Here is a 16,237-nt window from a genome sequence, read left to right as displayed (position 1 = left end):
CTCCCCGGGATGCGGGACAGACTGCGGGGAAGCTGCTTGGAGAAATCTCAGAGGCTCTCGCTAACGTCTGAGGAACACGGAGCAAAGACTAAAAGCCAGCTAGCAACAAAAGCACCGCCGCCTTGTCTGAAGCGACAGGAATGAAACACAGAATATAAACAACAGAAGTGGGGAAAAAGCTATTTACGTTTTTTACAAGTTTTAGTCTTTTTCTAAATTAGCTCGTGCCTTACCAAGCATGTAATTACCCAAGATGTAATTTAAGAGGGCACCAGCAGAAACATCGAAAAAAGCCGCCAGTCTATTATCTTCTTGTCTTTACGTTTTGCCTCAACATCTTTTTCATTCTTTGCGAACACACAACTTTGACGCAGCACCATTTCTACAGAAAGAATACGCCTTTGGAGGTTTCAACCGCTTGCATGAACCTCCGCAGAGGTCCCGAGCACCCTCCACTTCTGCTGGGGCAGCAGCATAGACGGTTTCTTCATTCGCAAAACGCTTCCAACCGATTTGTCATTTTTCTTACTCTTAGTTTTTTTGTCAGCCGATTATGCACACAATATTGAGCAATAATAAACAGAGGAGGATGAAAACTGCTGCAGCTTGAGAAGTGAGCTCAGGATATGATTCCTCCTCACCGGATGCCTGGAAGATGTCACTGCAATTCTCTCTCCCTTAGTGCAACCCGTGTGGAGCCAATATGAACTCCCAGCAAAGTGCTTAAAAACCCATTATTTATAATAACTGTTAAATGATGAGACACTGTTTACCCAGATCGCAAGATAAATTCTCACTTACAGAATGCTTGCCTGACTGTCCTGAACGTCATCTGGTTTTTATTTAAATGCAAAATGTAATTAGGCTCCCAATAACACAGCAGAAGAATTCAATAAGATAGGGCTTTTCACTTACAGTTTAATATTAACATTCTCCCATAAATGTTAATGAATAAAAGTCTACTGTTTTATATATTATCCATGGTGGGGAGACAGCAGGCTAGGAATGGAAGGAAAGCTAATCTTTTCATACCACAAATTACGATATACACCTCAAGGAGAACTAACCGTCCCCAGCATCGCCGGGGACCCGCAACGCTGCTCCCTCCTGGGGCAGCCACCAGACCTGGCCCCGCGGGACGTGCTCCGGGGAGTCTCCCTCCCCATCGATCAGGGAGATCCTCCCCCAGCCAAAATCCCCTTTGGGTTTTTTCCCTCCTTTTCCCCTGCCTTCTCTCCCCCTTTCCCGCTTTCTTCTTGACCGCTTCCACTAGAGCGTCAGATAGCGAACAACATCGCTGTTAAGCAAGGATATGGCCCCAAGCCCTGATATTCTTAGACTCCACCATGGACAGCAAGACTACATTATCGGAAAAATCAGGTTACTATTTGTCTGATATTCTGTTAGAGAAACGCGCAGGGGTGATGAGAGATGATGGCAGGGCTGCAGACTACGGTACGATGCTGGGAAATGATACGGCATCCGAACGGGTGGGAGAAGACCCTTGGAGCTGGCGGAGGTGGCACTTTGGGAGTCCACCGAAGGGCTCGCGCCTCCTGACGCCGAAGCGTGAGGAGCAGATCCCGCGGTGGAAGAGGGGCCTCTGCGGCTGAGAGGACTGAAAGCTGCAGGGCCAGAGGGTTGGCTCACACTGGAACATTTTAATTGTTTTAGTTTTTGACCTTCCATTTATTGCTGGGTGTTTTGCTGTGTTAATGCCTATTTTGTTGCTGGTGACTCATACTTCATCGTCTCTCTCTAATAAGAAGCGTTCATTTAACAGTTCGACTGCTTAACAATTTATTGCATAAATGGGTTTCCATTCTACAGCCTCCTCTCCCGTCTCCCCTGGTGAAGGCAATGCATAGTTTATGAAAGCTTTGCAACAACTTGGGCCATCGTCCTTTCACAATCCAGGGAACGGTAAATGCCCTTGGCATCAGCGCGATGCTAATGCTTGCACGGGCAGGAAGGGGAGCCGGCAAATTGGCCGCACATCGTTTTAAGATAACGAAAGGCTCAAACTTTCAAAGAGTTAATGCAAGACGCGCAGGAGATCTGCACTACAGGGCAAGCAGAGATGGGAGCGGCGTGTCAGCCTAACAAACCCCAACAGCGGGACCCCGGGGTGGGAGCGGGGTGGTGGCACGTGGTCCGGCTTGGCCACGCACCTTCTGCCACCGCGCAGGCGGCGTGCCCCGCGCCGTGACCCGAGCTGCAGCTTGTCCTTAACGCGAGGGTCACAGGAGTCACGAAGGCCGTATGGGGATTTCGGGGCGTGCTGGCCTTCCCGGTGCTCAGATGGCAAAGCTGGAGCAGAGGCCGCGGGGCACAAAGGCAGCAGCAGAGCTGAACGGAGACTCGCGCCTTCCCCCAGCCAAGCCAGGCTTCAGGAGCGAGCGCCAGCCAATGCTGCACACACCTAAGATTGCTCCTGTAAAAATTAGCAAAATACCAAAAGGCTCTTCTGGGGCTGCTGGGCTTGGGAGGAGGGAGAGGAACTGTCTTGTCTTTATTCTGCCACCACCTCAGCAGCTGCAACAAGTTTTGGCTCACGAAACAGCTGTAAAAATACCACTCCTGGTTCAAATGCTGGGAGACGAGGGCTCTTATACTTACTAAGAGAGATACGCCTGCCATAAGTCGTATCCTACATAAAAATACCATGCAAAGACTCCGAAAAGGAATAACAAGGTAATTATAGAAACTAGAGATGGAAAAAGCCTGTAGTCTCCTAGTCTCCTGCACCCTGCTCAGCGCGGGACCGCACGGTGTGGGGCAGGCTTCAGGACTCGGACTTTTAAAGGGAAGATTTAATAAACACTGAGAAATGTTTCTAAATATTTAGAAAACCCAAAATAACAGATTTCCAAGCCAAGCTGTACAAACAGAAAATGAATTCAGAAAACTGTTAAAAATCAACAGCTTTTGCGTGCACCAAAATATATGTCTTTGAATAGCAAGCATCACCTCGTGGGCATGATGCTGCAAACAGAGCTGTAAGGATGCTCAGCCCTTTGCAGAATCAGGCCTAAATTAATACCTACCGTGGCTTTCCTCTTGTTCCCCTTGAAATCAATAGCAGAAGCCTCAGTAATGCCAACGCTTAATGCTTTAGGAGGTACTCAGCGAAAACAGTCAAATGTGAGCAAAGCCAAGCTAGACAGAACGGAGCTTTACATTTTCTTGTGAAACGCTGGAGTATTGCAGTAGGAAAATTAATTTGCTTAATCATTAGGAAGAAAAAACACAAACCAAAGCAAACAAACCAAAAGCCAACGCAATAACAAATCTCTAAGGAGAAAGGGAATTGTTTCTCTGTTAACTACTTTGAGACAAAGCACTGGAAGAAAAATGTCCAGTTCCAATAATGTCATAACCCGATTACAGCCTGCACCGAAGAGCTAGAACACTTGCAGAACAATGAGTAAGAAATTAAGTTTTAAATTGAGTGCTGGCCCTATCTTGTGTCACTTCTTTATATTCTAGTAGAAAGGACACCGCTGAGCTCATTTCATATACAGCAGCGCGAGATGCCTGGATGCAGACATCATTTAGTCATCTCATATATGTTTCTCCCCATTTCTTTCTCCAGGAGGAATGACAAATCTAGAAATGTGACTGCACTTTGTTTTATTATGATATTGATTTTTCTGCAAAGGGAAAGTGCATTTATCCCCCAGGTCTGTGTGCTGGCAAGAAAGGGTTAACAAAATGTTTATCACAAAGCTGGCTTCAGAGTTGAAAGTAATGTGATCAGTAATGAATTTTGTGTTACATTAGGTTGTATAAATGGACAGACAAGCGCAGACAACAAGTGGCCAGGAGTCGGGGCTAATCTAATGATGTAAAAATAGAGACAGCACCAATTATACTTGGGGCCAGCTCAGAGCTCCTGCAGGGACTGCAAATGAATAGGTACAAATCAAATTACTGACTAATAGACGCACTACAAGAGAGGGCAGTCAATGCTAAATACATTAGGGCCTTGTGACCTCTCTGCTCTGAACAGCAGAATCCTAAATTTGACTTAAAAAAAAAAAAAATCAAAGAAACTCTTGTTCGTTTAAGGAGAGAAATAGAACAATGTTATTTGTGAAACGATTTGAGACACTTCGATATTTTTTGTTTTGCTCCCCTACGACCACATTATGTACGTAACCCTTTGAAAGCTGACAGAGGGTTTGCTTTTAGAACAAGGAGAAATAGTCTTTGTGCAAAAGTTAAGACCTGAGAACAATACAGTTATGTTACATACCAAAACATTTCAAAGCCTTGTGCCTCTTTGTGGTGATGTTTTTTACTGCTACTTCACCGGCTGTGTCTGTATCAAAAATAAAATATTTCTTAAAAAATGCCTTGATTTAATAATAAGAAAAAGAAAAGGAATCTCCCCACACCACAACTGATAATAAGTAAAAGCAGTCGATCAACTCGTTATCAAAAGGCAGAAAGTCAGAGCTGTCTCGTGGCATCAGTGCTCCTTTTAGAAACATCAGAAACATTTTTTTCTACAAACAGCAATGAACCTAAATCCACACCAGAACCATTTGTGGTACCAGCATCCATCCCCGCTCCCCCTGCCCCCCCTTAATAATGTACAACCTGGAAGAAATTCCACTAAAAACTCCCAGGGCTGGTGGCAAGCTGGGTTTGGAGACCTGGGAAATGGTTGGGAAGTAAAGAAATGCCCTTGTTGGCCCTGGCAGGGCTGCAGGACGGGGCTGCTCCAGGGACACCGGCTTGGGCAGGACAGAATGAGAAGCCCGTGCTGCAGTGCTTGATGTCCTGCGCGGGGCAGCTGTGCTGCTGCTGCACGTTGCATGTGAGAAATCACTAACAAAACCGTGTTAAAATGCGTGCAATGCCAACGCCGCTCTTCTTATCATCCAGCACTTCAAAAATGGTGGCTCCTAAAGAGCCCTGAATTTTCATTTCTTTTAAAAGAGTCTCATCCAAATAAACCTTTTGTGGGAAGAACTGCGTTGAGCTCTTAGACTTATTTGAGGGGGGGTAATTTAATCTCTGACCCTGGGATGAATATTCTGGAAGTTCAAAGGCTGCTTTTAGCATCAATGTTATTTGATACGCCAGTATGTTTGCTGCCCAAGCTGATTTTGCATTGAACCTATGCAGAAACCTCTTTGCAGAAACGCTCTTCAGAGGGAAAATCAATTGGTGTGTGTTCCTGGGTTCCTGTATCTCATGCCCAAGTTAGGATTAAGACCAACTGAGGACAGGGAAGGGAAAAATTGTCTTGGAAAAATTAAAAGGAAGAGCAAGGAAAGAAAGGACGGAAGGAAGGGAGGGAGGAAGAAAGGAAGGGATGGAAAGGTACCAGTCAAAGCTCTGACTCTATGTAGGGCTAATCCTGAAACTAAACGTACAGGTACATCTCTGTCCAGGTGGCTGCTCATCTCTGAACACAGCTTGTGACCACAGACATTCTCTCTTTTGGAAAAAACCCAGGAAGGCTGCTCCTTGCACAGCGGCTCACTCTCCTCCCACCTCAGCCAGGCACGCCAGAAAGCGTGTGACTTCATGTCTCCAAACCACAAATTTCACTTAAAGATTTCAAAAACGTTCTCCTGCAAAGCTCAAGGGTGTCAAGACCCGAGTTAGGCTCAGGCTGGTGTAACCACAGGGCTTCAGCTGGGGACCAGGATTCCAACCGCCCCGAGCGCTGATCCCAGGTTTCGTACGGGCTATTCCCTAACAGCCCGTCTAATTAGCTCCACTTACTTACATCCCATTAATCAGGTTAAAGAGTTTGCTTCAACATAGGAGTTTCCTTCATCGCATTATGAGTTTGTTCATGAACTTTGGAAGGAATCCAGATGGTTTCTTCTGAGGGCGAGGCGCAGGGCGCTCTGCGGCGTTCGCACCTCACCGCTGTGCCACTGGCTTTCCCCAGGTGGTAGTTGACAGACTTGGAGTTTTGCAGGAGTTTTGGAAAAAAAAATGAGCCATACCCCTTTTTTTTTTTTTTAAACTGAAACTTTATAACGGGCTTTAAACATCTTGCTTTAAATTCTCCAAACCTCGCGGGTTGTATTGACCATGATGGTGCCATACTCGCATCCTTCCCTGTTCAGACCTATAGCACTGGTTCCGAGATGCGAAATTTGGGGGGGGTGCTCTCCAGTTTTTAATTTAGCTTCTTACTGTAAGTTCATATGTATTCCTGAGACAGGATAGATAGAGGAAAAAGTTATTTTGCTCCATAAACTGCAGTGTAAACTGAGCCATCACAGGGTACTGGATTTCATGATGAATTAAAAAAAAAAAAAAAGGGATACATGCCCACAAAACTCAATTCTACTCTTGTATGTCCACAGAACAGTTCCACCACTTACAAAATGCTGCAGCAACGTGGATTTGGGTACGCTTTGTCAAAATAAATTAGATATGAATATAAGTACAACACTCAGGCAGCCAAACAAATTGTAACAGAGAAGACGCAGCAGACGGGCACGGACAGGAATCGTGCACTGCAAAGCCAGTAAGCCCCATCCTGCATCTCCACAGCTGCCCGCGCCCCATCGGCTCTTTCTGGCAGAAAAACCAGGGGTCTGACAGTGGCAGCAGCACATTTATCACTAAAGGAAGTTTGCAGTATTGCCTCTCCTGACAAAATAACCTGAGCAGTGATGAATACTTATTTATTTTATATATTGACAATCCTCCCTTGGAAAACTGTCCGTTGTGTTAGTCTCCTAAAGAATAAATCTACCCTTCTGTCACTGGGCTGTGTGCTTTATAGTAATAAACCCGAGAAAATGTAGAGAACGGGTTTTGATTTGGTAAATCACGAGGAAGTCGAGCCTGAAGCTGTGCCTAGATTTAACATGCAGCTAAACCTTTCACCCAGATCAAAGGAGGGAGGAGAAGCAGGGACGATCTCCCCAGGGTTGAGAATACCTTTCCTCCTGGTGCTGCAGATGCAGAGCTGCACCGTTTCACGCTCACTGCTGCTGTCCTGGAGTTAGCAACTCCTTTCTGGGACCAATTGACAGATCCATGGTTCTCCTTCAGGCCAGCCTACATCCTAAGTGGACGTGACGGGGGGCCTAATGCATTTGGGTCCCTGGGATGTACACAGACCATGCTGTACCTCTGTAGGAACAACCCGCATCAGCACCACCGCTGCGGATGCCGTCCTCAGCCCGGAAGGGACGGGCAGAGAGCGCAAGGGGAATCTGTCTCCTGGGCTTCAGCATGCTTGACTCCCATGGTACAGAAACAGGGCATAGCCACAGAAATTGTTTTCCACAGATGCATTTCAGAAAACATCCTGTTGCTCAGACTGTAAAGGCTTGCTCCCCTATTATAGCCTAATTTTCACTATGATGCCTAGAAATGACCAAAGTGCATTTGAAAGCTTAAGAAATGTACTTGTTGAAGGAATACATAAATAAGAGGATTTACTGATTACAGCATTTTTGGAGAGAAAGTTTTCTAGCCTGGGCTGGCAATTTCTGCATGTCCAGTTTGAGTGGAATATTGTCAGAGATATTTGTCTCCTGGAAGCACAGTCTCATAAATCACAATACTAGCTTTTCTTTTTTTGGGTTTTTTTTTTTTTTGAGAATGCAATGTGAAGCTCCAGCACATACTCAGAAACTATACTGCAAATGTAAATATTGTAGCTGCTTGAAAACAAAGCTTTACAAGCAAAAGAGGTCACTGACCACTAACGTTTTGTGAGTAGACCTTCTTTTTTTTTTTTTTTCAGCGAGAGTTTGACAGAAACTGAAACAGCAAAAACATCTTTTTGCATCTTTGCCAATTTACGCCTTCTTTGGAATTAAATGTGTATCTAGGCTGACAGCTTATGTACAGCAGACTCCACTTAAGATAGACATGGGTCGTCTGGATAATTGGATAACAAGGAGAAAAGCTGGTTTCCCAATCAAGTCAACTAGCTGGATGACTGGAGTTATCATTTAGGTCACAAGGAAAGTAGATTTTTGGGGGGGTCATTTTCCGACCTGGTTCTTCTCCCACCCACTGTCCGACAGCTCTTGGCAACCAGTCGGAGTCAGAGGTGGAAAAGACCCATCAGGCCATGTAATTCCCCTTCCTTGCAAATGCCAGACTATTCCTCATGTTTTCAGCATCCTCCAGTTTGATGTTTCCTGTATAACCAATCTTTGGGTCATTTCTGCCTCTGCCAATAGCCAGGACCAGCAAACCAGCGAAGCGCTGCCAACTCCACTTTGCAACGCGAGGGGGTAGGTACGAAACAAAGACACTGCGAATATCTGCTCCCCAAAGTGGTCTGTGTACCGTGAGCATGCGCTTCCCCCGCACTAGTGCTGCGTATCAGCCCTGATTACTATATAAATCTACGTGTCAGCTATGTCCTAACAGTTAAGGCATTAAAAGAATCTATTTATCTCTTGCCATTAAGTGCATGTCAGGACCAGCTGAGCACTTGATAAAGCCTCACTGTCCACCCTATTGCCCATGGCGTCTTTGTCCACACAGCGGACCCGAGCACTGCACATGTACAGATCTTCACATTCAGAGTTAGAAATTTTCATTAATTCACGTTTCAGATCGAATAAGACTTTGCAAGTTCCATTAAATCTCTGCAAAACCTATTTAAGGACTGAAGAGAATCCAAGGAGCGCAAACAGGGGTTAAAGACATGCACAGTATAAAGGCATGCATAAGTTAAAATAAGTGTTTTTAGGATTAGAGGGAGGTTTATAACTTCCACAATTTTGAGTCCAGTGCAGAAATATAAACACTGTCTTTGGAACCAGTACCAATATATAAATCAACTACCAACAAGCAAATTTACGGTGTCCTTCTCTGCTGAACTCTCTGATATCATTTCACTGGGGTGAGTGGGCAGCAGAGAATCCAAGGAAGAAAACTGAATGTTTTTCAAAGATAATTCAGTTCAGCCTAGGTTTGTTACAACGTAAGTGGTTTTGGGGGAAGTGAAAACTACCCTACTCGTTACGAGCCAACAAAGACACCTCTTCTTTGAAGCGAGGGTAATGCACCTCCAAAACTTATCTTCCCCCATTTATTAACCAGCAGACAGATGCTAGCACTTTACCGTGCTCCACCGCTTGACAAATGGCTGGCTGGCAGCCTGCTGCGAGCGCAGCCACGCATGTTGTAGCGAGCGCTGGTCGACTCCCTAGGCAAGTGCAATTTTCCAGGTATTGTCTGAGCAGGAGAGGACTTTTTATGGCCATCTGGTACGAAGAACAGCTCAAGAGCTGTTAGGGGATGGAAGTGGAAAGGGCATGGGAGTTCACAGCCTTATCATCAGGTTTTCTCTGCTGCACTGAGTCACTGCATGCACAAATCCTGAGAATAAAGTATGTTAGTGATAGAGAGAATCCCACGACAGGCAGGAAAACATAGAGTGTAATGACAGCGAGAGGAGGGTAGTGGGATGGGGTGAGTTGGGTCAATGCTCACGTTACTCACTAGTGCCACTTGCATTTGCTGCTTTGAGATGGCATCTATCTTAAACTCATTATGAAGATTTATGTGTCTGGAGTAAAAGCAGGGAGAAATCTCTTTGGGCAAATTTTAGCTCAGTGATGGCATCTCTATAAACAGCTCCTTTCTGTCTTTACACCTGCAGTACTGTGAGCCTAATCTTACGCCGCAGAAGTTGGCACTCACTGCTATCAGCTGGGTTTGGTGAAAATGGACGGAAAATATAGACCGCTGCCTCTGACAAAGTTCTCGGTTTACAATATAATGCAATGTCAAGTCTCTGGGGCAGTCAGTCACCCTAACCTGGCACGTCTAGATGGCCTCAGCTTCCAGAGAAGGTATTCCCCTCACCCTTCCCCTAACGTACACAGCCTGAGGGGAGCTGACCCACTATCGGAAGCGGATACCATCCCAAAGTTCACTCTGATCACAGTACGGGTCAGTAAGTGATGAAATATGTGCCTTTGTCCATGTTCACAGCCTGCTTTTCCACCTTCATAGCCCTTTGCAGACATGAGCCGATTAAGCTCCACACCAGCAATGTGAGGCTTCTCTATCCCCATTGCAGCGATGGAGCACTGGTCACGGGCCCCTGAAGAGCCTCATCCAAGGCAACAGGCTGGTGAGAATTTGCACCAGATTGGTAACTGAGACCTGTACTTACTGTCCAGCCAGCTCTTCCTGTTGATACCAAATCTGAAGCCATCCCTTGAGTCATCTTTTGTAAGATGGAAATCAGAGGAAAGACAGTTTGAAAAGTGACAAGTTGGGCTATGAAGGGTGCTTCTGCACCACTCGGCAGCTTGGTTATGGCTGTTTGTACCGACGTACAAGGGCTTAAATTCTGCTTCTTTGCAGCCTCCTCCTCCGGCAGCAGTTGGGTGACCTGCCGCAGGCTGCAGGCTCAATAACGACCCGCCTGCAAAGCAGGGGGACGAGCCCTGATGGGAGAGCCCCTGAGCCCTCTCCAGCTGGAGCAGGGCGGAGCAGGGAGAGCCGAGAGCAGCACGAGGCCCTCGGCAATACACGAGGGCAAGAGCAAACGGAAGAGACAGCTTCTGCCCTACGCAGCCTTCCTGTAACGCCCGTAGGTTGGCACACCCATACGGTTCTGCTAGAGCTTGTCCTCTTTTTTCCTTCCCAGGCAAGTTGCCAGGAGAGCGACAAGCGAGCTGGCAGCTGATGTTAGAAGCCACCGTTACTATTAGCTGCTGGTCACAACACGAATGGTGCGTGGATCAAAGATGGGCCTAGTCCTGTTACTAGAGGGCGTTTCTAAAAACGAGTCAAAATTAATGGAGACGATAAAACTGCAGTAACTGCGCTTTAACGTTTCGGAGCATCTCCTACCACCGGGCCCCTTCTGAGCAGCATAATCTCTGATGTGCCATTCCATTTACTCAAACAGATGATATAATTTATCAATATAATGGACACTGATGAAGATGGATTAATTTGGATTACAGAACCAGCGCTTCCCGGTGGCTCTATTCAGGACACAAAATGAGGATGCGTGTGATGATGACATTGTTTGGAGCAGGGTGGGCAAGGGCAGCGATCTGCACGGAGGCTCGGATGCTCCTGATCTGGCAGGGGAGGGAGGAGCGCCCTTGTCACAGCTATACGGTAAGGAAGCTTCAAGGATCAGTATTTTCCTTCAAGTTACTTGAGGCTTCTCAGACTATGTTCATGTGATCTACCCGTATTTTCTTTTTATAAATGACTTATCTCGCACTAAATGAGATCCCCATAGAAGTTAACGAATCAGAGAGGTAGCGTACAGAGAAAAGGAAAAGCAAAACTTAAAAAAAAAATAAAAATCACCATTGGGTGAGATGTACGTGATCTCTGATCACACCTCTTCTTTGTACCTGTTCCTGATCCCACTATGTCCCTGCTGGGAGACTCGCACATCGCATCGGCCAGGCGCTCCCGAAGGCCCTCTTCAGTGTGCTCCATGGAAGACATGTGACGGAGACCGAAGTTCTCGGGCCAGCTCCCGCACACCTCCAGCAAGGTCACGCTCCGGTCGAAGGCACCTTCAACAAACAAACGGGAGATGTTTGGGAGACCCTGGGACCAAACTGTGTCCGTACATATTATTTATTGCATTGGAAAGAAAGAAGCCCTTGCATTTTGAATTCCTGAAAAGCTAATTTTAGCACATCAGTTAAAATGTTGGTGTTAATAGCACAGCAGGAGCAAACAGAGCGTCACTGAACAGCTTTGACCAAGCAGCTGTAAGCAAAAAGGTTAAATTAAAAACACAGACCCAATTCTGGTCTCATGTTAGTGAGAGTCAGGAAATCAGCATAACAGCACTGATGGAAGTGACAACAGAATCAGGAACTCTAATGCTAAAAACCTGTTTATATGTTATTAAGTATATGTCAGACAACTAGAAATTATTTTTAAAGTCAATTTGCCTTTCACTGGGCTGCTGTTGAGCATTCTGCCCCCTTCTCACCTTGGACAATGGAAACAGTCATTTCATCTTTGCTAACGGGCACAAATTTTAGCCAATAGCCCTTTCTTGCTCTTGAGCAGAAAAGTGCAACGGTGTGGCAGACCGACAAGGGAAGGACCGCTTGCTTTCTGCCTTGTGTTTGGAGTATGGCTACCGAAGGAAAAAAGCGAGCCCGTCTTGCAGCCCGGGGTATCCGTGGTATTCTCTGTTCCTGCACTGGGAATTTTTAGGTCAAACGTGAGCTAACAGAGGCTCTTTCATCAGCAGCGCTTTACTGAAGATGCTGGCTATTGTGACGGAGCGCACGTACCTACAAAAGACACTTAAAATAATTCCTTAACTTGCAGTTATTACCTCATTCACAACAGGGTATGATGTTCTGCTGAATGCAAAGATTAGATTCTGAATTCAAGATCACTTCAAAGTACAAATTAAAATTATACTACTTTATTATACAGCAAGTCTTCTGCGAAGGCTTACTTAAATCATTCCCACTTGGAACAAGATTACAGTTATGCTTTGTTGCTTCAAGCACATACTATTTACTCAACTATTAGGTAACTGAATATGCAGCATTTATTGGGCCTGGTTTCTGCAAGCCTACCGAGGGGAAAAAATGCAAATGCCAATGTTTCTCAAAGTTAAAAGTACATGAAACACGTCCTTGTTATCAGGCCTTTGGTTTTCCCCTTTGATCAGCCGTCAGAAACTATCTACACTTGTAGTCTGTGACTGTACAGCTTCACAGCACACTCCCTGCCACTGACAGGTGGTAATAGAAAGGGTGAGAGACCAAGCCCCGCGGCAGGCGTCCCTTCCTCTGATAACGTCCAAAGTACCGGGTGATAACCGTTAGTAAACACTCGGGCAGCCAGTTAATCCATACATCAGCAAAGAGGGGCAGATAATTTTGAACTCTAATGGCATGGACAAAAGCACCAGGGCTGGCATTCAGGGATTTATATGGGCTGCAATGGTGACTTCTGGCTCCTGAATTTCATCAGCGCGCACAACTTTGATTTATCTCTTTGCCTGGCTGCAGGGTAGATTCCTGGCACTAGAAAACCATCAACGCTAAAATGGACCTCTACAAAATGGGACCGTGGCTCTTATGCGATACATGCACTTGAACTCTGGATGAATCCCAGTTTAAACCGAGAGGAGGAATGACCAAATATTTCAACTTTTAATGGGTCTTTGGATTTATAAGGTTACTCCAGTCTACTCATTTGTTTTAAAGCAAGGGTTCTTGAAGCTTGTTTGAGAAAATGCAGCGAGGAGGTGAAGTAATTTCAATGATGTTTAAGTCTCTGCAACATTTCCATATTGTCAGCTATCCTAACTGCAGGAGGAAAAGCAAAATTCAGTCTTTTTTTGAAGCTTCTTTTTTCAAGTCATCCTTCTGTGGTTTCATGCGACCCCGAGACCCCCACTCCCCACATACTCCGAGACCCCACCGATTTCAGTGGGTTTTGATAGGGCTGTTCATGCACCTGGAGGGCTGCCGGGGGGCTTTTAAATCTGCATCCCAAAACCCCAGGGTGGCAGCGGGGAGACGGCGAGCTCTCGTGGGTTTGCAGGGTTGTGCCAGAGATGCCGATGAGGAATCTCTTCTTTACTAGCGTCTGCCCTTATTCTGAAAGTGAGAAATGGGAGCGTTTCTGCTCCTATAAGCAGACATATGAATAATAAGGCAAATGGCTTTTGAAGCTCTGCCAAGATGCCTGCATACGTGTACAGGGAGAAACTTCATAGAGCGCTGGTCTCTGGCTCCTGAGATACTTGAGTGAGAGCAAAGGAGACAAGTGCAGCGTTACCCCTGCAATCAGGGCCAAGAGCTGCCAAAACTTCTTAGCAGCAACGTGTGAGGTTGCAAGTGTTAATGCAAATGCAGGTTGGAGGGATTAACTGCGCAGAAAGTTTTCTTGTAAAAAACTGGAAGGCTGGTGAAGCTCTAGTTTTATCTCTCCTCCCTTTTCACTCCTTCTCCATGTTAGGAGTACACATCTGGCGATATGATTCACGTCCAGGCATCCAGCAATGATTCACCAGCCACCGCTGTACCCTGCGGGCGATCACCCTGCCTGCGAGTAACGGGCGGCGGGGGCGGAGGAGCTCTGCGCACCGTCATCTGCTCTCTGTTGCAGCGCAGTCCGCAAACCCCGCCCTATTTCAATATACACGTTGATAAAACGGGTTCCACGTAAAGCCGAACGTGCAGATGTGCGACCGAGGTTACTCAGGGTGCGGGGGCGTAGAAAATGGGACCTTGCTTCAACAGGCAGGTCCCGTCCTACCACACAGCCCTGGCTCCGTCCCTCCCTGACGTAAAACAAAACTGTTTCAGGAAAAACGAGACCGATTGTCGCGGACCTTCCTGTTCTTCTTGCCGTCGCATCAGCAGGCAGCACACGTATCAAAGTAAAATAATTTTTTTCAAGGCAGAATTAAGTCCTGGGTCTTTTTACGCCTTGGAAAATTCTTCTGTGAAGTGCATGAAATGGCAGATGGGCTGGTTGCTCCCCAGGAGCCTTTGGGTGCTTTGTCCTAGGTCCATCGTTACCGACGGCACACGAGCTAGTGGCAGTAAACTTGCACTGATAGCAGCTAACCATATCTTTGCTATTTATTAAATCGTAATCTCTTTTTTCTGGCTGCCTTGCTCTCCCCTTTTCAGTCCTACTATCTCAGTTGATAACGTATCAAATTCCCCATCGCTGGCCAGAGAGATGTTTACAAATAAACCTCAGTGGAGCGTCCTGCTCTCAAAATCCCCAAAACCCACAGCGAGAACGTAACTGCAGAACCGATGCGGCTGAGAAAGCTCCTGCTGATTCAAGGGATTACCGAAGGGTTGAGAGAAGGCAGGCTTCGCCCCGCGCCTTTACTGACAAACCGCTGAAATCCTACTGACAGCCACCAATATCAGACCTTGACGTGTGAAGCCCAGCCTTTCTTCTGTCCCCCAGACCCGACACAGCTTTGATAGTGGAACAGGTTCCACCTAGAAGCAGCAATTCATTTCGAAACAGCTCAAGAAAGAAGCAAATTACGTTATTATTTTAGTCATGCAATTACTAGTGAAATCCTGGTGAAACCTCATTAAATCACTGAAAAAAAAAAATCCCATTGACTTAAAATTGTGTCAATATTTCATCTTATCGCGTGGTGCTTGCAAGCCAGCAGAACATTTACTTCTTCCCTTATTTAGTGAAGATGAAACCGGGTGGAAATTAAGACCATCAGCCTCCTTTGCACGATGCCCAAGTACCGTTCCAGACCCACGGCACTACAAATAAAAAACAACCCCAAATTAAACCAAATGGAACAAGCAGAAACCTTGGCTTGAACATCTAGGTCGAAAGTGCTTTGTTTTGCAATTCCAGCGTGTTTAGCTTTACGCTGCCCCAAACACTCCAAGCTAATTCTGCTCCACATGCAGGATTTTCCTATTAAAACTTTAATTTTCTCCTGATACCGATCTCCCACTTCTGTCCTTCCAGTGACATTTGCCTCCCAACGAGCACTGCCCTTTACTCACGCTGCTGCCGGATGGAGCAGAATCAGGCCCCCCGTCTTTCTGCTTAACGTTTCTCTCATTTTATTAATGGCAAAGGCTTCTGTTATTACTCATACCAAATTACCTTGCTTAGAAGCACAGGATTTGTCTTTCACATTGCAATTGTTTCAAGGCTTTTAATAGAAAAGGAAAATAAATTCTACAGAAAAGGGAGGGAAAAAAAAAAGCCCCAAACCTTGGAAACGTCCTTTCATTTCACAGTTAGCCCTACCAACCAAGACCGAGAAAACCAGAGAAGCTTATTTTCTTTGAAAAATCTAGTAGTAAAAAGTATTTTTACAAAATATTTTAATGCTTCTAGTGTGTTATTTTTCTAAGTCAAAATAGCTAAGCTAAATCTTTCACCATAGCCCTTTAATTCGAAAGCCAGGGGAAATTTTTTTCATTAAACCTCTGGACGGCTTTGTTTAAAATATGAAATCAAGTAGCTCCATTTCCTGTCTTCTAAGAAACAGTAAATCAAAAAGAGTACGTTCTCCAAAAATACAGTAATGGTTCTATTAAAGAGCTTGACAGTTTTGAGCCTCACCTTGCATATTGCAACATACATGTGAGCAAAAATAACAGAGTAAATAAGAGGAAATGACCTGCCAATTTTAACCGATAAAAGATGCATCCTTCTCATGAAAGGCGCGGGGGTTCGACCGCCGGGGACGGCGACCCTGGGGCGCGACCGAGACGGTCTCGGAGGGAGAGGAGGGGCTGCCCAGCACCCTTCAGAA

The 16,237-nt window shown here is 45.8% G+C and overlaps 1 protein-coding gene across 1 annotated transcript in view; it reads right to left on the bottom strand.

The window, feature by feature from the left end:
• The window catches only part of BCAS3 (BCAS3 microtubule associated cell migration factor), a 373,523-nt gene that overhangs the window by 13,431 nt on the left and 343,855 nt on the right, over nucleotides 1-16,237 (bottom strand). The window contains exons 24-25 of the mRNA XM_075719415.1: nucleotides 11,340-11,507; nucleotides 4,259-4,324 (exon numbers count right to left, since the gene is read on the bottom strand). Coding sequence (XP_075575530.1) covers nucleotides 4,259-4,324; nucleotides 11,340-11,507 — 234 coding nt within the window. The remainder of the gene's footprint in view (nucleotides 1-4,258; nucleotides 4,325-11,339; nucleotides 11,508-16,237) is intronic.

This window comes from Pelecanus crispus, chromosome 12, assembly GCF_030463565.1.
Source record: "Pelecanus crispus isolate bPelCri1 chromosome 12, bPelCri1.pri, whole genome shotgun sequence".
Classification (NCBI taxonomy): Eukaryota; Metazoa; Chordata; class Aves; order Pelecaniformes; family Pelecanidae; genus Pelecanus; species Pelecanus crispus.
Note: the sequence above shows the minus strand (reverse complement) of the source record. Positions and strands in the feature narration are given on the sequence as shown.